The sequence below is a fragment of the Mytilus galloprovincialis genome, chromosome 5, assembly GCF_965363235.1.
Source record: "Mytilus galloprovincialis chromosome 5, xbMytGall1.hap1.1, whole genome shotgun sequence".
NCBI classification, from domain to species: Eukaryota; Metazoa; Mollusca; class Bivalvia; order Mytilida; family Mytilidae; genus Mytilus; species Mytilus galloprovincialis.
Window position 1 is genome coordinate 100,811,446 of NC_134842.1, and position 27,351 is coordinate 100,838,796.

General features: G+C 31.2%; 1 protein-coding gene across 2 annotated transcripts in view; it reads right to left on the reverse strand.

The window, feature by feature from the left end:
• The window catches only part of LOC143076894 (VWFA and cache domain-containing protein 1-like), a 59,655-nt gene extending 41,902 nt beyond the window's left edge, over positions 1–17,753 (reverse strand). Inside the window, exons 1-4 of one of the 2 annotated variants that reach the window (XM_076252780.1) lie at positions 17,672–17,753; positions 11,766–11,955; positions 9,006–9,068; positions 7,395–7,559 (exon numbers count right to left, since the gene is read on the reverse strand). In XM_076252780.1, the coding sequence (XP_076108895.1) occupies positions 7,395–7,559; positions 9,006–9,068; positions 11,766–11,891 (354 nt within the window). In that variant the 5' untranslated portion in view covers positions 11,892–11,955; positions 17,672–17,753. Of the gene's footprint in view, positions 1–7,394; positions 7,560–9,005; positions 9,069–11,765; positions 11,956–12,159; positions 12,185–17,671 lie in introns of those variants that run through there. The other variant, XM_076252781.1, reaches the window with a different exon arrangement.
• Between the last annotated feature and the right edge of the window lie 9,598 nt (positions 17,754–27,351).

The following is a 27,351-nucleotide window of genomic DNA, read 5'->3' on the forward strand; positions in this document are numbered from 1 at the left end:
CCCGTCAAAATATTGACGGAGGATAAAAAAAAAAAGCGAAGTGCGCCCGTATGTCAGAAAGAAATCTTTTTTTTGTCGAGTTTTCGACTTTAGTCGAAAAAGCGAGACTAAGCGATCCTACATTCCGTCGGCGTCAGTGGCGTCTACAAACATTCACTCTGTGGTTAAAGTTTTTGAAATTTTAATGAACTTTTCTTAAACTATCCTTGATTTCTATTAAACTTGGACAGAAGCTTCTTTATAATCATAAGATAGTATCAAGAATTTTTTAAACATTTATCAGATTCATAAACTGTCCCGGGTTTTTACCAAACTTGGACAGAAGCTTTTTTCAATCAAAAGCTAGTATCAACAGGAATATTTTATTGATTTATATTTCCTCATTTTTGTTGAGCATGCGATTAACAGAAAGAATAGGCGAGACACTGGGTTTCGCAGAACCTTTACGATTTTTTTTAACAAATTGTCTGTTTAACATATTGTATGAGATAATTTATGAAAGAATGACTGTGGTATGTTCATTACTCACTGTTGAAGGCCGTGGGGTGACTTATGGTGAAAACTTCTGTGTCATTTTATTTCTTGCGATGAGTTGTCTCATCCCCAATCATACCACATCTTTTTCTTGTTATCAAAACTTCAACACGTATGTTCAAAAACTTAAAGAACGATTGTACGCATATGTATTGAAACCTTATAACCAGCTATAACATGTTCATGTGTGGACAAGTATCATTTGCAAATCTATCAAACACGTATTCAAAATGGCGATTAACTGGAAACAATAAAGTATTATAATACCAGAATTTGAAAACGCTCCACGAACAAGTCAAGCTGACGACGGACGACGACGAAGTGATACCAATATATACGAACGCAAAATGTGTATGCGGTCTTTTAAAAACCGAAATTAGATATATTACTCTGTTGACAAATTTATTATTTACTTGAAATATTTACAAAATACATTTGAGAAAATACTTCTTCGTTCTGAAATTTTTTTCCAACAACTATTCATTTATCAGTATCCAACTTTACCGATCTTGTCGATTAAACGTTAAAGACATCAGATAGGAGGATTCCCGTGTAATCAGTTATGTAATTTGACACGTGTAAGACGGTTCATTTATTTTCGGCATATCAAAGAAAAACAGGCACGTGTCTTGATAATGTTGAATATCTTGTTTATTTATTATTATTTTTCTATAAAATTTGAAATTTATGCATCAAATATCGATATATACCATAATATGAAAAGAAATTACATGTAACATAATCCCATCTAGTCCTTAGTGGCATGTTATAAGTTCTTAGTGCACTAAGGACTCCTTTAGACGCACCCGTGTTTTTTTTTTTACCATGGGGTGTTTTTTGTTCTGTTACTGAGGAGATTTTTTTGTCCTTTATGAATCCAAATGACAAAGACTCCATTAAGGACAAATTTTGTTTCATAGAAAAATCGGTAGTTTTTATCCATTTTTTGTTCATTTTTATCGGATATAATAGATTGAAAAATACAAACAATTAATTGAAGTTTCGTATGCATCTATCAAGACCAAGCAATTTTTGACTAGTATAAAGATCTATAAAGGGTTGTCTTTGTTTTATAGCTCAAAACGGTATTAATACATTGGGTTGAATAATGAAATAGTAACTCAGCACACTTCGGCGCAGACCAGTAGACTTTGGCGCAATGGAGTGCGATGGTTTATAAAACGCGGGATACCTTAATTAAAGTCTACATATGTGCAATTATTATGAGCAGTATATTTGTTTCAATGTCCGTATATAAAGCATTTACTACAGTGTTATTGCCTATGGATGTTAAAGTTCAACTTGCTGCGTTCTTATTGAGAGATCGTCCTATTTGATGTTTTGCAAGTATAAATTATTCTTGCTTCTACATGTATCGTTACTTAATTTGTTCCTCTAATGAGATCCTCATTTACCATTATATAATCGTAAGAATAGTTTGTGGACCCGTATGTATTTAGGGAATGATACTCAATCGTACGTATAAAACCAAATCTTTGTGTATTTCCCGTTTGACAGTCCTACATGTATATTGAATTTTACTCACAACTCAGTAAGTTGATACCAGCGCGGGGTACATGTATGCTTATGTACCTCTTATTCTAGATGTCAGGTAACTTTCTTGAGTTTATGTTCATATGTTGGATTGCTGTCTGATTGACGAATACCCGTCATTTTATATATTTAGATTTTTTTTAAATTGTTTTTTAGGGATGCACCCAGTTGTACCTTTTCATTGAAGATATATTTCCGTGACGTAACCTCGAAATATTAGTCACATCACTAAAAACAATAAAGGAAATGAAACTTCTTCTCGCATGTTGCACTTTGGGTAATAGTTCTCTTCGACAAAATACTGCCTTGAACTCAATTTTGGTATAAATATAAAGAAGTCACAATTTGGTTCTGAAATGGATATTTTTGTAAACACCAAAAGCTAGGTAGCATATCCCTTAATTGATATAGGCTCTTAAATTCGGCAATATTTAGAGACATGTACAGTGCTAGGGCTGTTAGCAAGTCAAGGTCGCTAAATTCTCATTATCCGTTTAGAGATTTTCTGAAAATACAATGGCTTTTGCCTTATTCGAAACTAAAACATTAGCAAATATAACTGGTGGCCTTCGGCTGTCAATTGTTCTTTACGGGTTTTTATCTCTTTGACATATTCTCGATTTTCATTCTTAGTTTTAAAATAACTAAAAATACTATTTACAATTGTCAGTACAAAATACATTTAAGGAGTCAGTGCGTTGATACATGTTATATTCTACTGAATTTACTATATCCGTTATTATTACGTAATATATATATTATATAAGTCCTGTGTCCAGGTGGAAATAACGGGCCGTAATAACAATATGTGATTTGTATGTCAGGTGAAAGTGACAACGGGTGGTATGTATACCAAAATGTTCATCGTCTTCCATTATACATGAGGGTGTGAATGGGGGTTTATAGAAGAAAATAGACAAAAAATAAAGAATACAAAAAATAACCAGACAAATAGAAAAGAAAATGATGAGGTACTAGAATATATGGAATAAAGAATGATCGACAAAAGGTAAAACGAATTATAAAACAAATTGCCTAAAATTATAGAATACAGAAATAATGACTCCCCATTCAGACCTCATGATCTGACATTTAAAGCTTTAGGACATTTATGGGCATGCGATACAGTTTTAGACCGACAGTGATTTTTTACAAAATCAATTTGTACATGTGTATATGCGCTAAAAGATATATCTTCATGTGCTTAATTTAAAAGACAAATGGGTTTGAATTATTCGACATTTACTTAATATTTCGGTTTCTTTGACATTTCTGTCCTTTGAGCAGACACCCTTAACATTTTATGTTTCAAAATATAAAGATATGCAGATTTCGGTAAAGAGATAAGAAATATCTTTGTTACAAAATTGGGTTCTTACTACATTTGTGTAACAATTCTTTGTTAATAATTGATTTAGAAAAAACAATATTTTTGTTGAATATTTATCTAGTTAAAAAAATCGTTAATTTCTTCATAATAGTTGGAACAAAAATCTCCATACGGTATCAAGCCAAATTCCTAAAAAGAAGGAACATATGCTCTTAAGCTAATGGTTAAATCCCGAAAAAAATGTTAAATGCTAAAAGTTTTTAGAAGAAAGAGTTTAATGCTATTTTAGATTAATTCTGCGAATTGTTTTTGTCTGCAAAAACATCAAACAGAGAGATAAAGAGAATCACAACTAATTGAATAAAATGGAGGATTGAAATGGAGAATGTGTCAAAGAGACAACAATCCAACCAAAGAGCAGAAAATGGTGCGTCTAAACACGACTAAGGACTTCTTAGTGCACTAATATGTTATAATATGCTACTAAGGGCTAAAAGAGTGATGTGCAATGTAAACCAATTTCTTATCTAGATCAAGATTGATATTTTAATACATATATTCAAATTTAATCAATAAAAGATCACAAATAATAATTGAACAATGCCTGTGCCGGTTTTCGTTCATTTTTCCGAAAATCACTGAACTATAAGACACGTGTCAAATTACATAACTGATAACACTATTACCTTAAAAAATGAAAAAAAATAATTATTTGGAGAAGAAAATAACCCAGACATTTAGATATATTTACCATAAAAATATATTTTTAAATTTTTAAAAAATCATTTAATATGCATCGGTTTATGATTTAATGAAAACATATAGAAAATTGTTAAGCTGGGTTTTTTTTAAAATGAAAATACATAGATCATTCATTTATTGCAATCAATTATATCAAACATGTAGTTGAAATAATTTCTAGAACCAGTCACACTCTGTAGATATAATGCGTCGGACATTGTATGCATAAAATAAAATTTAGATTTTTAACTGTATGAAATAAAATTAGTAAGGCTCTCGCGGAACCGTGACAATGTCTCGCCTTCGTTTGCCGTAAACTTGAACTCTCAGGCTGAACAAAATCAAGACACTATATTTTGATTGTTAGGAGCTTCTGCCCAAGTTCACAAATATTTCCGGTGCCTATAATATAGCCTACTTTAATTAAGTTATTTGAATCTGAGCTGGTAAAATAGCATATTATCTATTATGCTGGTATCGGCAAAACAGCTACAAGTATTGCCTTTAATGAAAATGCATATCAATTTTAAATACTATTCTAAATAAAATAGCTTTGAGAATCGTGTAAAAAGCGTTCGTTGTTCATTCGTCAATGAATCATTCAACGTGCGTGTATCGTGCGTGCGTGTATCGTGCGTGTATCGTGTATTTATCATTCATCGTGCATCGTGCGTGTATCGTGCGTTCATCATTCATCATTCATTTTGCGTTAATCCTCCGTGTAACGCTCATCGCTCATCGTGCGTGTATCGTGTATCGTGCGTGTACCGTGCGTGTATCGTGCATTCACCGTGCGTGTATCGTGCGTGCGTGTATCGTGCGTGTGGTCAGTTTGAATTTTAGAAGGTCTGTATAATAAGCCCCGATAAGACAATGTAAAACAATTCAAACAAGAAAACTAACCGCCTTATTTATGTAAAATAAATGAACGAAAAACAAATATGTAACACATAAACAAACGACAACCACTGAATTACAGGCTCCTGATTTGGGACAGGCACATACATAAATAATGTGGCGGGGTTAAACATGTTAGCGGGATCCCAACCCTCCCCCTAACCTGGGACAGTGGTATAACAGTACAACATAAGAACGATCTATAAAAATCAGTTGAAAAAGGCTTAACTCATCAGATGGACAAAAAAAGTTTGTTTGTAATTTTATCGGGATATAAAAGTTTTGATCGTGAATCATTTTTAGTATGACGCGCGGAAGAAATATCCTTGGTCGCTTTTACACCCCCCAAAAATCATTTCTCAATAAAATAAGTATTTGCTATCCTTGAACTGTTTATTTTTAATTAAATGCTTATCGCTCATAGTACTTTCAATTCCTTACAGTGTAAACGGCAATTATCATTTCACAAAGTTCAGATGTTTTCTTTTCGATGATAGTTAAAGGTCTATATGAAAAACAGCTCTCAATTGTGTTGCTTTATTGACATAGTTCAGTAAATATTATTAAACTTTAGAAATTAAAGAAATAATTTGCGTCTTAACGTTTAATATGTTATTTAACATTTATCTGAATTAAAAAAAATTAAGGGGATTCCCGTGATACTTTAAATCACCTTCAAAAATCCGAGTTATAAAAAGAAAGTCTCAATCTCATTTCTTATGTATATTTGAAACTCAAATGTTATATCAGATTAAAGTTAACGACTTCACTTTATTACCTGAGTGTATTATATTTTAAGCTACCCGGATCTTCACTTAAAACATTCGGTAGTTTAATGCAATTTTTATTTAGTTTTCCACGTAGTGTTATATTTATTGCTGAGTTCACACGTAATTCGAATTCGATTCAAATTAACTAATTCGAATTAGTTTAATTCTCATTCGAAACCTTTAACGTCCTAACGTCAATTCTAATTCGATTTAGTATGCGCTTCAAATTCGCTTTACTGTCCTAACGACGTTAACTTTTTATTCGGATTAACGAAAACGTATTTCTAATGCGAATTATGTAATTCGAATTAGCCAATTCGAATCAATTCGAATTATAAAAGAAGAGTGTGTGAACGCGATTAGCGAATTCGATTCGCATTCGATTTGAATTCAATTCGAATTGAAGGTACGTGTGAACGAGACATAAGTAAATAGATTAAAGAATGTATACTGAATATGAAATATCAACTAGACATCAATTGTGCATTTTTGTTACCAAAAATATACCGTTTAGAGTATTCCAAAGTTGAATTGACGAGTTTGATTATAAACAAGTAGCTACGTATACGTCCGATTGGAACTTCCTGGGGATGTTCAATCTTATATAGAAAGAGTGCGCGCTGTACATTAACTGCAACCACTTTTACAGAGTTTCATACTGCTAAAAGGCAACAATGTATGTCCCTTTCAAATTTACCCTTATCCTTTAACTGTATTTTAAATTTCCAGGCCATAATCCCGGTCAATGAATGTGTTTTTTTCAATTTTATAGATGCTTTAGTGCTTTTTTGTAAATGATTGTTTGTTTTGAGATTGTAACACAGTGATGACTGCTGTACCCATATTTTAACTTTTAATTATTCTGTCAGTTTTGTTCACGCATCGTTATAAATATAACGGAAGGTAATGCAACTGTCATATAAGTGAGAGGTTTAGCGCTATAAAACCAGTTTCTACATTTGAAAATTCCTGTACCAAGTCAGGAATATGACAGTTGTTGTCCATTAGTTTGATGTGGTTTGTCATTTTATTTTGCCATTTGATTAGGGATTTTACGATTGAATTATCTTCGGGGTTCAGTATTTTTGTGATTTTACATGTTTTTCAACCCCTACAAATTCTCCTTCTGACAATGCATGAAATATTGCAAATGGTTGTTAAGCACGCAACAATCAATAAACTCAACTTATTGGGACAAAATGAATGTTAATCCACAATATATCATTAATCAACGTTGGACATTTTGGGTACTGTTGTGTGTCTGATGGTCTTTTCATTATTTTGTTTACATGGCAAGGTCAGTTTGTTTTCAATTTGTGAGTGAATGACTATTTGATATCTTTCTCGTCTCTTCACCAAATGCGGATCCAGGATTTTGAAAAACATGCGCCATAAAAAAATCCAACGAAAGGTGTTTGATACTGTAGAAGCATGATTATGCCGTATTTGTAACTAAATTATTTAAGGCCCTGGCCTCCTGTTTTCCCAAGTCAGTCTCTGTTTACTGACCGTATATATACCATATTAGGTCATTGACTGTCTGTGTAAAGTTTAAAGTATATAAATACCTCCTTTCTGAACTTTGGATCATATTGATAGGAAGGACTGCTCCGACAACATGGAGGTAAAGACGATGTTTTGGAGAACGAATTTTCCTTATCAAGGACTTTTTCAGCGACTATGTCCAAGCTTTTTTTTAGTTCACTCAAACTCGAGGATATACTTGAACGTATCTAAATATAAATGTAAAAAGTACTTTGTTTAAACCGAAATGATTTTCAATTTCACTTGCAGATAATACGAAAAATATAAAAAAATAATGGGTAAACGAAATTAAGAAAAGGGAATAATTTACCAAAATAAAATAGAGAATGATGGGTAAAAAAATTAAAGAATAGAGACCAATTGACAGAAAAAGCAACAAAGAAGAGAATAATGGGATGTACCGATTACAGAAAACAAGCAATGTGCAGATAGTGGGAGGTTTAGCTAGCTATAAAACCAGGTTCAATCCACCATGTTCTACATTATAAAATGCCTGTACCAAGTCAGGAACATGACAGTTGTTATTCATTCTTTTGATGTGTTTGAACTTTTGATTTTGCCATTTGATTATGGACTTTCCTTTTGAATTTTCCTTGGAGTTCAGTATTTTTGTAATTTTACTTTTTAAATACAGAACAGTCATTTTTTGTTAAAGACAAAGAATGACAAGCGGAAAACGTTCAGAATACAGAAATGAAATACCCCCTTATCCAAACCATCTTAAATAGTGCGTGTAGGTTTAATAGACAAATAATAGAAAATAATATCATAGAGTGCTGCAGTGTATTTAACCATTATACTACAAAAAAACCACAAATATGTCCTTGATCAAGGTGATAAAAACATATACAGTGAAACCTATTTAAACCGAACCTCATCGGGACTTAGGATTTTGTTCGGTTTTATCAGGTTCACAACGCACATAATTTGTTATGACGGTGCTTACGAACCTGTTTGGTTTAGACAGGTTTTTCGGTTTATGCAGAATTCTGTTTAGCCAGATTACACTGTATTACTATATTATAATAAAAATGTGTTTGTACTGCATCTCGGATATTTCCTGTTGTTTTCTTCTGCATAATAAAGTCACTAAGGTATATATACTTCGTGCAGCGTTGATTTCATTTCGCGTCACTTTTCGTCAATGTTCGTTTGGGAATGGAAAATACGTTTGTGTTAACATTTTCAGAACTATAGTTGAGGCAGATTTTGGCTGCAGTAGAACAAAGATATCAACTCAGGCACGAAAAATCTAATAACCTTGCCCTTCATTATTTTCTTAGCTTCATACAAACTGTCAACATTTTCCTGTTATTGACCTTATATCAAAATAATCATCTTATCTCCTATATTTTTCTAGGAATATCATTAGTTTAAAAGCTAACATATGGAGACCCTGACTATTTAATATTGGTAAGTTGACGTATTGACTCCTCTGGGTACGGAGTTTCTCGCTGCATTGAAGACCCATTTTTTGATGGCCTTCGGCAGTTGTTTGTACTTTAGTGGGGTCATTGTCTCTTTGACACATTCCCCATTTCATTCTTAATTTAATCATAAGGAATTGATCATAGCTGAATAAAGACGTCGAACTTAAAGAGAAATAATAATACATATATTATAGTTATACTTACTTTTTGAAGTAATATATTTCCGTCGTCTGTCTTCGGGTTAAAGGTAATGTTATTGTAAACTTCCTACAAGAAATGACGTGACAAAGTGTAGGATAAACTTTAAAATTAAATGATTGGAATCAAGCAGATTCGTAGGAGCTGCGATGTTAGGCAGCAAATCTCAATCCCAATTCCTGCCGACTGTTTTGGGATACAAATTAGAAGACCACACACAAACGGCAGTATACATTAGAAAGCAGCTAATAATTTAAAAAAAAAAATGTCTCACATTATCTGTCTCACATTGAAAAATGTGTCTCATGACGTAGCCCGGGCGTGTTAAAAAATCATGTACGCTGCCAATTCGCTTGTAATTTTGGATGCATTCAACCTGTCAATCATATCTGTAACGTGTGCACAACGAGCTTTAAGTGTGTATTGGGCGTAAGAGAAGCGTACCTAAGCGTTTATCGGGCGTTCAAGAAACGTATGGTTGCGTATGCCTGGCGTTTGTCTAACGTAGATGGAACGTACGCTACGAAGGAAAAAAGTTTCTTGAACGTATTTGAGACGCGTTCCGGTCGTATCTTGGACGTTCTATTATAAACACATCCAGTAACAAACACACCCGTATACGTTTTAGTCGAACGATCTCGAAGCGTATACAACGTGCCCTAAACTTGTCTCACATTTATCTGTAACTCGTTAAACGCGCTTGAAGCGTATGTATAACGTGCGTGTCGCGTACAGACACGTGCTTAAGCTGGATGAAATGGTTTAAGCTGCATAAAAATTTCCTCGAGTTGTAGCGTTCACTAAGCGTATACCTTTGTATTTCGACGTACTTCAAACTTATGCAACGCGCGTTTAATGATTGCTTAGCGTTCCTCTGGTGTGCAACTAACGTAACTATACCGACTTTGTCAGTTTACACTGTACGTTTGGTGCACCCCGGTCTATACGTCAATGTGTGACGCCGGCATTACATAATCGTCTCAATTATTAGTACTTTTTTTAAATGAATTAGTTGATATTTCCCGACTCTGTAATCTATGCTGTTGAAACTATTTCGAACAATCTGTATGGACTTTTTACATTGTTATTTAAGTAGTCCATTTTCTAATTTAGTTTTATCATGAATTGGTAACTAACAAAAAGGGGGGTATATGTTTATGTAGCAAATTATCGATTCCAACATTTACACAGTGTATATCTAATTGTTATATATAAAGAGCAAGATGTGCTTACCCTTCTGAAGTAGCTGAAATCACCTAATTTTTTGTTGTGGTTCCTGTTGCTCAGTTTTTAGTTTTCTGTGTCGTGTTTTGTGTACTTTATGTTTTTCTTTTTTTTTGTTTTAGCCATTGCGTTATTAGTTTATTTTCGACGTATGAGTTTGAATCACCCTCTGCTACACATGTATCTTTCGCCGATCTTTAATATAGTTACTGTCTAAGATATAATATTTTAATTTGCCAAATTGAATTTTAGTATGTATTGATTAGGATGTAGTCGGCACAACAAAAGTGACAAATACTTTTAGGTCGAAAAAATGTTGTGGTTAAATTTGCTTTGTGTCCCAAATTATTTTCCTGCTATATAATTAAACTAACAATTAAAGTTTGTCTGTTATTTTGACTATATTATATTAAACAAATCGTTCACGACAAAAGGAATTAAAACTTTAAATATGTGTCTCCTATAATTATACCTGATGAAAGGATCTTTTGAAACTGTGTTGACACAAGGAAAATTTTCATAGGAATGAAAGTTGAATTTATATGTCAAAGTATTTCATCTTTTGTCCTGATCCTTATTCAATTTCGTGAAGACACGAATAGTAGGTTTATAATTCCCATTATTCTGTGTGTTTACATATTATTATGACAGGGGGGTATTATTTCTAATGAGACAAATCTTCACAAGAAGCCAAACGACACACAAATAAACAAGTTTAGGTCACCATATGGCCTTCATCTATGAGAAATTACCTACCGCACAGTGAGTTATAAAATTCAAACGAAAATATAATGGCCTAATGCATGTACAAATAATGAAAAAAGGAAAATTGCAACAAAGCTACATACATGTATGTACAAACGACAACCACTGAGTTACAAGCTCTTGTCTTTGGACAGTCACATACAATAAATCGAATATGGTGGGGTACAAAAAGTTAGTTGGCGCCCAATTATTGCTTAACCTGGGACATCGGTGTAACAGTACAACTTATAACGAACAAACTATACAAATCAGTTGATAAACTTATTGTAGCCTATATTTATTAAGTTTTGTCATTTGGTCTCTTGTAGAGAATTATCTCATTGCAATCATACCACATTTTCTTTTTTTTTTATTAACTCAAGATTGACAAAAAGTCAATAACAGTTAATAAAAAAATCATGCATCTAAGACTGAGTTATTAACATAATGGATCAAAGAATCAATAACAAAAACATGACCATTTACAGTGTCAAGAAACAGGTATTTACCAATTGTAGAGCCAAGCATATACATATATGTATTAATCAATTATATTTATTTTGATTTTAATTAACTGATAACAAAATCATTAATAATACAAATTAGAAGAATATTCAGTTTCAATTACAGTATTGAATTAGTTACCATTCAGAATAAGTTTATTGAAAGGATCAATAAGTTTGCCAGGATCATTTCTTAATTTATAGGCACGGTAAACAACTTATCCGTAAAAAGGGAAAAGTTTATTTACATGTAGAAATTTACGTCGTGCATATGAAGTACATTCAATTATACTACCTGCATATGATCGACGCCAACGCCTCTCTTTATTTCTTTTAATCTGTTTGATAACTGTTGTCCATTCAAAATTTCATCTTCGCCAATGGCGGTGTGAAAAAAGGTCATCAACACTAAAAACTTCATTTTGGCGCCAATGTTAAATCGAATTTTACTATTGTCTTCACATTATGTGAATCTTGAACCCGTCCTAAAATCAAAATATTTTTTTGTTCAGTATTATTAGAAATATTTCATGTTTTTTCCACTCCGATTCTTCAAATATTTCCTTTCTTTAGAAATGAGTTTAAAGTTGCACTGCAAGGAATTTGTTTGTAAATATAAAAACTTAAGTATGAAAAAAATAAGTTTTCCTTATTTGAAACATAATATACATAAAGTCAATGTAATTTACCTAATGTAACATATTATTTTACATAATACGTATTTTCCACGTCGATTCTTCAAAATGATTTCTTTCTGTAGAAATGAGATTTGCAGTTTAACGTTGCACTGCAAGGGATTTGTTTGTAAATATGAAAACTTAAGTATAAAAAAATAAAGTTTTCCTTTAAAATATAAAACATAATATACATTGTAATTGACCTAATGTAATACATTATTTTACATAATGCGTAGTAAGGTATATTTTTTCCTTGTTCATACATTCAGCTGAAGAAAACATTTAAAAGTGAACAATCGTTCATGCTATACGATATTCATCATTATCATTATTTCAAACAAATCTAAAATCTTATACGAATTACATTCTCGTTATTTTCTACATTTATTATTTTAAGTCTGTGTATAGTTTTTAAACAAAATGTTCTGGACATCATTCTGAAAAATTGTATCCAAATAATGAAACTATGGTTGCTACTACGCATGCATAAGTGCTGCATTGGCGATCAATTCATTTTTTTTGGGGGGGGGGGATGGAAGGGTTTCTGGACGGAATATTTGTTTGATTCTATTCCTAGCTGGGCAATTTGATTTTTGACATCTCAACACCTACCGTTTGTATACATACAGATATCGTGTAATCATTAAATATGATTATTCTAGATTTATTATCAACGCGAAGGAAAAGTAAAGATTCACGACTTGTTTAATCATAAAAACTAAAAATAGTTTAAAACAGATGAGGACTTTAAAATTACAATGCTATTTGAAAGATCAAACGCATCAACTAAAATTCATCCCCATTCCCAACCCCCTCCCACCACCACCATCACCACCCCATCCTCCCTCAAACTGGACCTAAATCTATAAAGATGGCAGTGATTAAAGATCATATCATACAGTATCGTTTAAAAAATGGAAATATAAAACGTGACATAATGGTTAGGGGCGAGGCAGAAGCAGGGGACTCTATTTATCTAAATATTATGATAATAGTTACTAGAAGTTTTCAATTAAGGAACTGGAAACGGTTTTGTTTTTTAAATATTTTATTCTATGATATCCAAGTAGTGCAGGGTGCGGTCTTTAGATATAAAAGAATAATAAACAAAACATAGATTATGGTGTCTGCTTTTTGAAAAAGGCTTGAACTAATTATTGTGTTATTCCGTTGATAGATTTGAAATTTTTTTTGACGATTTTAAAATTTTTAGAAAGGGGTATTTGCATAAATTAAAAACTAGAGGCTCTAAAGAGCCTGTGTCGCCCACCTTGGTCTATGTGCATATTAAACAAAAGACACAGATGGATTCGTGACAAAGTTGTGTTTTGGTGATGTTGATGTGATTGTAGATATTATTTTACTGGACATTCTTGCTATTAACAATTTATCTATCTACAATGCATTTTGTCCAGTATTTACAGATAAAAAAACATTTTGTAAAATTTACTAAAATTTACAAAATTATCAAAAATTATTAAAAATTGACTATAAACATGATAAAGGACAATAACTCCTTAAGGGGTCAATTGACCATTTTGCTCATCATAACTTATTTGTAGGTCTAACTTTGCTGTACATTATTGCTGATTGCAGTTTATCTCTATCTATAATAATATTCAAGCTAAAAAAATTCCAGAAAATTACCAATTCAGGGGCAGCAACCCAACAACCAGTTGTCCGATTCATCTAAAAATTTTAGGACAGATAGATCTTGACTTAATACACAAGTTTACCCCATGTCAGATTTGCTCTAAATGCTTTGGTTTCAGAGTTTCTACATTTTACCCATATGTTCTATTTTGAGCCATGGTGGCCATCTTGGTTGACTGACCGGGTCACCGGACACATGTTTTGAACTAGATATCCCAATGATGATTGTGGCCAAGTTTAGTAAAAATTGGCCTAGTTGTTTCAGAGGAGAAGATTTTTGTAAAAGTTAACAAACCTACTGGCCAGGTGAGCTAATAAGGAAATTAGTCTCATTTAAAAAGATTTGATATAAGTTTATTCAATTAGCTGAATCAGAATTTAATGGAATATGGGTAATTTTATTGTTGGTACAACAAAATTAAAATAACGTGTCGTCATCGTTGAATTTCCTTTGTTTATGACGATTTAGTCTAAACTTTCGAATATATTACCCACAATGCATTAGATTATGCAACATCGAATTAAAGTATATGTCAACAGTAATTTATAAAGACAGGGAATTAAAAAAAAAAAAACGTTCCAGAATTCTCCCCTCCCATTTGACTCTTAGCACTATGCTTAAACGAGAGTGATAGCTCAAATGGAGCCGCCCAGATAAATGGTGGTCCGAGACCACCATTGTCGTCCCTTGACAAATATAGTCCCTAGTGTTGACAGTGGGTTATTTGCCATTAATTTTTATACCCCTTCCAAATTTATTTTCTCCATGTGTAATGCCTCAAATTGCAAGTAGGGGGGTGAAATTACACTGTAATAAAATGTGGGTCCAAAATTTAAAGGAAAACAGCTGAAAAAGGTTTAAGATGAGCACTTCGGAAGCTGTCAAAAGATTTCAAGACGCCCTAAACATAAAATTGTCCATATTTTGAGTTACAACCGATGAAGTTTTCTATAATTTTGATATAAATTGTTCTAAAAGCAGTACAACACACTGTAAAAGTTTCTTTGAGAAAGCGCAGGTGGGATTTTTTTTCATTTTCATTTATGTTCTAAAAGAAATGCACTACGAAATAATTGTGGTCTCGGACCTGGTACCTCTTGATTGTTTTGACGTCATACAACAACTATTTTTACATTGTGGCGTAAAATAGTTTCAATTGTAACCTCCACATTTTATGGGAAACTTTGTAATGTCCAGTAGTGGTGGACAAATAGCGAAAAGGTAAATTGCTAGTGTATGTGTTAGTCCGGGACAGGACTCTACATTGAAAATCTATAAAGCCAGGAAAATATATATTATTATAAGATAGATTTGGCGCCGCGGTACCATCAGATCCTGCTTTATGTGAACACTATGTATAATAAACTTTTGATGGTGCGAAACCAAGTTTACAGAATTTTTTTTATCAATATACAATGTATAGTAAATAATGTATCTGAAAATAAGAGATACAATACCATGTTATGTCAAATTTGATTTAAATAACATTTATTGGTTAATCCGTAAAACTCTAGATATAGGCAGATGGTGGCTCGTTGTGAGACAAATTTAATGTGGACATTAAAGTCCAACGGTGGCTCGTTATAAGACAAATTTAATGTGGACATTAAAGTCTAACGGTGGCTCGTTGTAAGACAAATTTAATGTGGACATTCAAGTCCAACAGTGGCTCGTTGTAAGACAAATGTAATGTGGATATTGTAAGAAGCATGTGATGTCCCTTTCCCATGTAACATTATTTTATATTAAGGGTTCCTGCTACCTTTCTCAAGGACTGTTTCTATTACATAACCGACATATTTTATTTATACTGCAACTAGTTGGTTTTTTTTTTCATCAATATAGTAACACAGCTATATTTTGTGCAATGTCAATTTTATCGTGGAACACTTTCTCCACAATCAGGGGTTCATTAAGGGATGAAAATTAGTTTGACATTTGTATTACGATTTAAAAAGCTATCAATATAATAAATTGAGTTGCAGTATTCGGCACAAAACTGGGAAAGTGCATGGTAGAACCTCGCCTTTCCCAAGTTTCTCAGCCTTATACATAAAATATATATTTTTCTGAAATTGACCTTATTTTGTATAATTATTGTCTAATATATATTTTTCTGAAATTGACCTTATTTTGTATAATTATTGTCCACTTGTTTCGTCCTGAATATGCATGCTATATTTGCCACTGAACGCTAATAAACAAAAATCTATCACTTATTCTGCATTGAAATTTTAGAATGACATACTCTTCTAAACACAAAGAGAATGAAATGCATGATAGCAATTACAAATACACGTACATTTGTACATGTAACTAAAAGCATTACATTATTACATGTACATCTAACAACTAGAATTACAATCACATGTACATTGTACATACACATATAACAACAAGCATTACATTATTACAAGTACATATAACAATTAGTATTACATTATTACATGTACACGTTACAACAAGCATTACATTATTACATGTACACGTTACAACAAGCATTACATTATTACATGTACATATAACAATTAGTATTACATTATTACATGTACATATAACAACAAGCATTACATTATTACATGTACATATAACAATAAGTATTACATTATTACTTGTACATATAACAATAAGTATTACATTATTACATGTACATATAACAACAAGCATTACATTATTACATGTACATATAACAATAAGTATTACATTATTACATGTACATATAACAATTAGTATTACATTATTACATGTACATATAACAACAAGCATTACATTATTACATGTACATATAACAATAAGTATTACATTATTACATGTACATATAACAATTAGTATTACATTATTACATGTACATATAACAACAAGCATTACATTATTACATGTACATATAACAACAAGCATTACATTATTACATGTACATATAACAATAAGTATTACATTATTACATGTACATATAACAATAAATATTACATTTATTATTACTTGTACATATAACAATAAGTATTACATTATTACATGTAGATATAACAATAAGTAATAAGTATTACATTATTACTTGTACATATAATAATAAGTATTACATTATTACATGTAGATATAACAATAAGTAATAAGTATTACATTATTACTTGTACATATAATAATAAGTATTACATTATTACTTGTACATATAATAATAAGTATTACATTATTACATGTACATATAATAATAAGTATTACATTATTACTTGTACATATAACAATAAGTATTACATTATTACATGTACACATAACAATAAGTATTACATTCTTACATGTACATATAACAATAAGTATTACATTATTACATGTACATATAACAACAAATATTACTTTATTAAATGTACATATAGCAATAAGTATTACATTATTACACGTACATATAACAGTAAGCATTACATTATTTCATGTACATATAACAATAAGTATTACATTATTACATGTACATATAACAATAAGTATTACATTATTACTTTACATATAGCAATAAGTATTACATTATTACATGTACATATAACAACAAGCATTACATTATTACATGTACATATAAATGTACATGTAACAATAAGAATTACATTATTACATGTACATGTAACAACAAGCTTTACATTTACATGTAGATGTAACAACAACATAATTATGACATTATTGAACACACAACATAACAAGTGACCTCAAGTGCCATGTCTTAAGTTCAAAAGCGAAAGTAGCCAAACAATTTCACAGCTTGCTGATAGAAAAATTTAATTTTGTAGTTAGATACACGTTTTTTACTATGATAAAAAAAACCTTTAAATAATCGTATGGTTTTTGATAAAATATGTATTACTTATTATGAAAATAATAACATCATACCTGTATTTTTATAATAAATTTTCCATTGTATGCGTGACCGTTTTTCTTAAGTAACAGGATACGTATTATTCCGAGGTCGTTGAATTCAATGCATTCAATCGGAAAATACATTTAAGTAAATATATATAAAGTATATTTAAAATCATACACGTCTGCACTGCTTTGGGGGTATTTTTTCAAGTACTTAATTATCCTATCCATTTGTAAATTTAAAAAAAATCGCATTTAACTAAACTTAAAAATTAAAAACTTCTAATATTAAGGTGATACCAAACACCTTGACTAAACTTAATTTGGCTCATTAATTTTCATAAAATTTATTACAAAATAAGTTTGACAAAAATATAAAAATTTCAAAAAATGTGAACCACACAGTCACTTTCTCGAAAAAATTCTTTGGATATCTAGCAGTTTGATAAATACTAATGTTGAACATTGAGAAGCTTAATATTCTTTTAAAGGGGCACTAGCTGTCAAATTCATGGTCACCGATTTGACTCAAATTCTCATAGTTGATTTATAACAACGTGAAACATTTATCCAAACTATCAAAAGTCTAAAATAAACAGTTTATAACAGAGCATGAGGTAGATAATATATAGGTTCGTTTCGTGTGTATTTTAGTCCAGACGCCATCTCATTAACTATCGATTTGACCTTAAATGACCATATAAGCGATGTAAACATGAATAAAGATATGAATAGAGTAAACCAACACGTGCAATTGGATTTTTATAGGTCTGTTTGATTTTATTCTATAGATTAAAAATAGATGTTTCTCATTGCTTTTAACTGTATAAGAATGATTTTATGTGCATCAAATTAGTAATCAAATGATTTACCGTAGTTTCACTTTCATTGTTGACATTCTTTTTCTTTAAATAACCAGTACACGTACAATGCATGCGTTGTCAATCTCTAGCTAGGGGTTAAATTGAAGTTCACATGAATACGGATTTAAAGAGGTCGACTCATTCACTTGCAAGTGAATAACTAATTATCAATGTTTCTTAGCATAATTTGACAAAATTGAACCTTTTCGGCTGCAAAAAACGAATTGTTATTTCACTATTTCACTTTCATTATTGATTGAACAAACAAAAATCAAACTTTAGATTTTTTATATATCTCGTAGCTAGTGCCCCTTTAAACCATCAATCACACAAAATTCACATATTAGCATTATAATTGGTTCTCTCATTATATATTTAATTATATTATAAAATAATTTTATACATCATATAGATAGATCATTGTTTTGCTTTTTTGCTTTTTTTTTTGTTTTTATGGTTTTGTTTGTTAAATGTATTTTGTGTATGTTTATATTATTTGTCACAAACTTATTGTTCAGAGTTTATATGACAATGAATATTTGAATTGATAACAATGATAAGTAAAATATCACATTCTTCAAAAGAAAATACAAAATCAAATTTGTTGTCTTTACTCATTGAATCAAAACTGGGGATAATACTAGAAGAGAGGGACGAAAGGTACCAAAGGGACAGTCAAACTCACAAATCTAAAACAAACTGACAACGCCATGGCTAAAAATGAAAAAAATGACAAACAAACAACAGCACACATGACATTACATAGAAAACTAAGGAACACGAACCCAACCAAAAAACTAGGGGTGATCTCAGGTGCTCCGGAAGGGTAAGCAGATCCTGCTCCACATGTGGCATCCATCGTGTTGCTTATGTGATAACAAATCCGGTAAATAGTCTAATTCGGTAGGTCACAGGGTGCAATCAACAGTTTTTTCTATGACGTCATATTTTGAGGGACTATGTATAAGTGACCCTTAGTGGTGGACTGACTAATAAAGATACTTGTATAAAACTAGATATCACTGGAATCAGAATGTTCTCTAGATTATAATGGAATAAAATAAGTGTACTTTTAATAGTATAAAAAAGTTTTATCCAGAGAAACTGGGAAAAACATTGCCTAATTTAAGCTTAAAAAACCTGAAATCAGGTCATGTGCACATCCCTGAAGACATGATACCTGTACATTTTTCATAATCAAAATTGTATGAATTTCATAGATTTTTACCTGGTCTTTCAAAAAATTCATGCTTCAGGATACGTTCGCCTACTCCGAAAAGAGCTTCAGTGGCTGCAACTAAGTTTTCAATTTTCACTGCCCAAAAATACAGACTGTTTACAGTGTTGTCTCCCCTCAAAACATGTATATTTAATCTAATTTTTTAAATTATTTTAATCATTCAACCTGCTTTAATTGAAGTTAATTAACATATCTTTACAACCAAATACAAAAAACATGATACTTTTTTCATTATGTTGATAAAAAGGGACTTCCCTCCATGTCTATTTTTAGTTGGGGAATAACTCCTAGTTTTTTTATACGAAACTGTTTATAGCACCCACATTCATGAAAGGAAAGGGGACTGTAGTTACGACGTAAGGAACATATCCGATATCATTTGTGAAACGGTTATTCCATAACGGTCAACCAATTTGTGATGGCGTCCGTAAAATTTACGAAGGGATGATTTCAACTTCACCATTTGGAACTCTTGGTTTAATAGCTTCCTTGTGAGCAGCAACCCTCTATCAAGAAAATCATGATAGGAAAAGCAAGCACGAGAATATCGTATCAATTGAGAGATATATACCCCGTATGCAGGTGCTGCTAGAATATTGCTACTTGGAAATTGAAATGGAAAGTTCACAATTGGAAAGCTGAAATCATCTCTTTTGTCGTAAAGTTTTGTATTCAACAGACCTTCATTGTCAATTTCTAGATGTAAGTCAAGATATGAGGCCGACTTGACTGTATATGTAGTATCCTTTATCTCTAGCTCGGTGGGATAGATGTATTCCACATAGTCACCAAATTTTGAATTATTTAGTGAAAGAACATCACCTATATAGCGAAAAGTAGAGTCAAAGGATATTGCTAACTTCTTATCTTTCTTCCTAAGAAGTTCCTGCATGAAGTCAGCCTCATGATAATAAAGAAACAAGTCGGCAAGTAGAGGGGCACAGTTTGTTCCCATTGGAATGCCGACAGTCTGTTGAAAAACACATCCTCCGAACGTAACAAATATGTTGTCAATCAAGAAATCAAGCATCTTGATAATATCAGTTTCAGAGTGATCCTTTACAAAGTAGGATTTATCTCTCCCTAAGACAAAATACTTGTAACTTCGTTGGCCATTCTTTTTGATTAAGCAAAGCAATGCCAACTCTTTCAATTTTTCTCCTAGTTTGGAATGTGAAATACTTGTGTAAAGAGTAGAAAAGTTAAATGTTTTAATACTGTTACAAGTTGAAAGAGAGTTTATCAAATTCATTGATTAAAGGCAACAACGCGATTCTTTTTTCAAGAACACGCTATTTTCTCTCTTTCCAATGTCAGATTCTTTTAATCAGATGCATTTGCTTTGCAAACGAATGTTTTTCGTTAACTAATTTAACAGTTTTTCCTTTTTATTACATTTTTTTGATACACTGGAGTTAAGAATTGTGTTTCGTGATTTTTGTTGACTAGTATATTAGACACAGTCAAGGCTGACTTGTATATTGACTAGCAACTATAAGTTGACATTGAGAGTCGGTCTTTAGAGAACATATTTACGACTAAATACATCATGTCTGCTTTGCAACGATGTTCTGTTAGCTCCTTTGAAGCATGCATCCTAAGTAACCAGAGCTAGTATTTGCCAGAAAGTCTAAAGCTCATATTGAGTTGCTGCTCATAGAGTATCTAGTGAGACAAATATAAACAAACATACTTATTTGCAAAACATTGCACAAACCGAAACCTTCCTTACGCAATACAAATACTATTTTGATAACAAACTGAACTTGCAGATAAATTGTGTGCGTGGTATCAGTAAAAAAAGAACGGTATACAGAATAAAACGTTAAGTGCTGTCAATCTAAGAAATATTAATTTATCTCTATTACAAAGTATTTATATAACTCGTTTACTACACAAAAATGACCATCTCATAATGTTTAAAAGACGAATTATTCTACATAATTTCTGTTTTCAATAGAGACAGAGTTGACGGTTGTTAAAAAATATAATGTTGCATTGAATATTTTACTTATTGTAACAAACATTTGCTGTGTAGATTATACAAAATTAAACGAGTGTGATCTTTGTAAAAAGATATTAATACATATTTTAAGATCTTCAAATAAGGATATATTCAACAATGCGATGGTCAAGTCTTAAATTCAAAATCATGACTGTACTAGAATTATTAAAACACCTTTTGAAAGGGTTGTAAGTATACATTATACACAATCCTTTTCGCTGACACGTTCTTTACGCTAAATTTCTTATCTTAGCGTCTATGTACTTATAAGTGCATAGATTAACCGAATGTACTCACGTTATGTATGTTATATTAATCGATAAAATACTAATAAAATATCAATTATTATAATCAAAAGTAGTTGAAACAAAAACGCCTGTCTTAGGGAGCTAATATAGAGTTGCTAAACCATAGCACTCTGTAGGTCAAATAAATACCGTATGACGAATTATTTTCGTAGAAGGTTGATTTTTTGTTTTTTTTCTGCGGAAGAACCGTTAGTGGCAGAAAAAAAAAAAACATTAATAATGCATATGTTAGATACTTTTTGATATATTATTTCTTTTTAGATGCTTTTGATTAAAACGTAGATGCTTAAAGGCTCTTTTCAAAATTTATTTTACGTTCTGAGTTCATTCACCACTGTTTTTTCATTCTTTATTTCTATACAATTCAAGTATTTGTTGGATAAATAGTCTAGAACAGTTGTTTGTCAAAATATTAGAAATCAATTTTTTATTACAAGAAAGGTCAAGTGATATTCATAATTAATTGTCAATATTGAATTTTGTTATTGTAAAGAGAAATATCAGGATAATTATCATATCTCGTGATGTACACTCATAATGTAACACGGAACTCTGACAGAGACGTCTCTTTATGGCATAAATGTAGATTGAAATTTGAATCAAAAACACAATGTCTGAGAATTTTACATATTTGAATATGTTTGTATGTAATTGTATTTGTCATTTGATTCATATAACGGTATAATTTTACGGTCGAGATTTAAAAGTGTTCAGCATTAAATGAAGACAAATATATTCTACCCGTGTTTGTTATGAATAAAGGCAACAGTAGTATACCGCTGTTCAAAACTCATAAATCCATGGACAAAAAACAAAATCGGGGTAACAAACTAAAACCGAGGGAAACGCATTAAATATAAGAGGAGAACAACGACATAACACTAAAATGTAACACACATAGACAAAATCCAACGAGAATAACAAATATAACATATATATATATAACATCAAAACCAAATACATGAATTTGGGATAGACAAGTACCGTGACACGTCTTATCGCAATGTGAATTACTTATTAGAGTTATGTATAAGAATTCATCAAACGATTGAAACATGCATAAAAGATAACCCTCCTAAAGCGTTTGATACAAAGATTATTTTAATGTGATTAGCTATCTGGTTGTACTGTATTGTAAACTTTAGATAAACTGTCAAATACTTATTTTATCTGTGTAGCATGTCTAACATTAACAAATACACAGACTTATTTGTGATATCTGTGCATCAGAAGGATAATCATCGAACCATATCATGTTAATACCATATTCTAATTATAACTCTTATAGAAGGACCATTGTTTAAACTTCTATTGCATGACTTATTAAGAATACATGTGTCAATATCATCATTATCTCAATAAACATCAGAACAATATCGTGAAGTGTATTCATGACGTACTAATTAGTTTCGTGTAACAATGAGAGATCCATTATTATCAGTATGAAATGATAAAATATTCGCAACTATAGAATTCAGTTGTACCATAAACAAAGTTCAATTCAGATATCATTTGTGAAAATATATTCTGCTACATCTGTATTTATATTGTTGATGTCAGACTCTTTTCAATGGTTCTATCCGGTCCAAAAAATGAAGGACACAAATCCCCGACAATTGCATAACATATATAACAGTATGTTCGTAGTTGGGTCTGATATATTTAATTGCATATTAAGCCCTGAAGTTGTTAAAACAGAGTCGTCTTTTAATACAATGGTATATATTCATTTAATGTTACCCTAACACAATGTATGAATAATTAGACACACTACTCCCAGAATCAAAGTTAGGAATTTTATGGATACAACATGAAGTTGAACATGGAATTATTTGTCAAACAATGATTTTCGGTTGATTAAAGCACTGTTTAAGAGTACCAACTACAATCATCAGGAAAAAATATTTAAAAAGAGACATATTTAAGTTTTTGATTGTATGGTCTATTTATTTCCAATCTTTGTCTTACAATCGTCTACCATAGAAGGAATTTGAGATCAAACAGTTACAGCTTAAATACCTGTAACGGTCTGTTTTTCTTTAATATTATTAACATGATACTTGCATCATTATTCAGGTATACAATCTACCATTTTACCTCGTCTAACACTTTGTAGTTCTTATTCAATTGATGAAGTGTTGTTTATTTGTGTCCTGAAAAACGTCACATATTTGATACTGCACATTTATGGAGCAAATTATCAATGTCAGTAAGGGACAAGCACAGTTTGTATTCCTTGATGTTTACATAATCTGCAATCAAACAAAATTTCCACTTTTTAGAAAATTGAATTTTAAGGGAGAGTTCAAGAAAAGTCTTAACTTTGAAAAATAAGTCAAATTCAATTCTATTAGGGCATAATTGTTAATACGAGTTTATCTTTTGTTAATTAAAATCGAAATCAAATATACTGAATACTTTTGATATACGTTCAACTTGAATTGAAAATATTTCGTTGGTAAAGGTATATCCTTAAAAAGTTGATTTTCAGTTAATGTACTTTCCCCTTGTTTTACACTTTATTTATAATTAATTAAAATAACACAATTTTTAACATACTTGCTACTCTTTATTAAACCAACCTACATTCACAACACATTACCTGAGGTCACCTTTATTTAACTGCTAGTAGTCGTCATAGACTGATTACCTGAGGTCACCTTCATAAAACAAATCTCAATACACTACAGATTAACTGAGGTCACCTTTATTAAATCAGTCTGAATACAAAGATTACCTGAGGTTACTTTTAATAAACCACTCTTCATAGACAGATTACATGAGGTCACTTTAATAAAACAAATCTCAATACACTACAGATTACATGAGGACTTTATCAAACCAGTTTTCATTCAAAACAGATTACATAAGAACTTTATTAAACCAGTCTTCATACACTATAGATTACCTGATTTCCCCTTCAATATGAGGTCAAATTTATTAAACCACTTACCCAACATTACAGGTTTATTGAGGTCACCTTTTCTTAATTAAACAATCTCCATACACTACAGATTACCTGTGATCACCTTTATTGCACCACTCTACTTGCATAGCAGACTACCCGAGGTTATTATTATTAAAATAATCTCAATACAATACAGATTACCTGAGGTCACCTTAGTTAACCAGTCTTTAAATACAACAGATTTCCAGAAGTCGCTTTGAATTAACAAGCCTTCTTACACAACAGACTACCTGAGGTAACCATTATTAAACAAATCTCAAACCACTACCGATTACCCGATGTCAACTTTATTAAACCAGTCTTCGTACACAGATTACCTGATGTCACCTTTATTATTCTGGTTTTTATAGACAGATTACCTGAGGTCACCTTTATCAATCTGGTCTTTATAGAAAGATTACCTGAGGTCACCTCTATTAAACCGGTCTTTATAGACAGATTACCTGAGGTCATCTTTTTAAATCAGTATTTGAACACAACAGATTTCCTGATGTAACCTTTATTAAAACAGTCTTGATACACAGATAACCTGAGGTCATTTTTATTAATCCGGCCCTTATAGATAGACTACCTTTGATCATCTTAAATATTTCGGTCTTTATAGACAGATAACCTGAGGACACCTTTATTAAACAAAACTCAATATACCACAGATTTCCGGAAGTCTCCTTTATTAAAAGAGTCTTCATACACAACAGATTACCTGAGGTTACCTTTATAAAAAAAAAAGAGTCTTCATAGACATATTACCTGAGGTTACCTGCATAAAACGAATCTCAAAATACTACATATTGTGTTTGAAGACTAGTTATAAGTACCTGATAACTTTATTAAACCAATTGTATATGCACAACATATTACATAAAGGCTTTATTAAACCAGTCTTCATACACTCCAGGTTACGTGATTTCCCCTTCATTCAACCAGCAATAGACGTAATACACATAAGCTTATACTATTCTATAAAATATTAAATGGGATGCCACCTGCATATTTATATCAGTTAGTCAAGTCATATCTTCCCTCTTGCTAGAACAAGGTCTTTTTAATAGTTGCATTCCTTCCACTATAAGACCCTCCCCCTCTTCCAAGTTTGGGTTATTTTAAGAATTGGATTGGAAATGTTGTATTGGACTGATGATACATCTTAACTTTTCAACTATGGGATAAGGATACTTAATAAAAGTCATTGTCAACTCAGAAACAATCACTAACAACCTAAAATCTCATTTGTTTTATAAGTTCATATCCGACAATATTTTTTGTACAAATTGTAATCACCCTGTTGAAGACAACCAACATGTCTTATCTATTTGCCCTAAGTACAATGGTGTATTACAGATCCTATTTGATTACATTTACATGTACTCTATTGCTGATAATGTTGACATAAATATTGAATTGAATTTTTTGGAAACAGATTTTTAACATAAATATTGCTATTTTCAAATCTGTTCAGAAATTCATCAGAGACACTTAACGTTTTAAAATTTACTTATTTTTTTTATTCATTTTTTTTTCTCCTCCACTCTAACATTAATTCATAATGACTTTTAAAGGCTACTTGCATGTTTCAAGGTACTTGAATAAATGATGAGTAGTTGCATATATATTTAAATATACTTTACGTTTAGTAAGTAACACTGTAAACACATCATTTTTGCTCGTGTGTGCTCATAAGTAGCATGCATGTTTCATTATATTACATTATTTTAAATACAGTTGTTGGTAATTGAATTATATCTTGTTTATGTAATATGGAGAGAGCGCTTTTATATAATGTGATTGTTGCTCGATCCTTTTCCTATCTTAATAAATAAAATGTTTAATATCAAAGTCACTTTTATTAAAGCATTCGTCATACATAAGTTTCGTGTGGACTTTATTGAACCAGATTCCATAAAACAACAGATTACGTGAGGTAACCTTTATTAAACCAGTCTTGTGTATTGTCAGTCTAAATAGAAAGTAGAATAATGTATTTTTAGTTTATTCTATTTTAAGATCATGTTATCTACTACGCGTATGGGCAATATTAATTACCACGATTACCTGAGGGAACCGATTACCTCAGGGCATACAGCAGCGGACCCATCTTCCACCTGTATAACACGTATATGAGGAAAGGGTAAATTAAATCAAGTTGGTCCCGATGAAAATATTTTATAATACATTTAATTCTAATTGAGATCGGGGTTAAATCATTATTGTATCAAATTTGTTCGATACGTATACGTCGATCCGTGCACGTATCCAGATACGTGAATAATGCAAATGCTCTAATAGAGAATTTGCATTAATCAAGTATTTGCCTGCGAATCCGAAT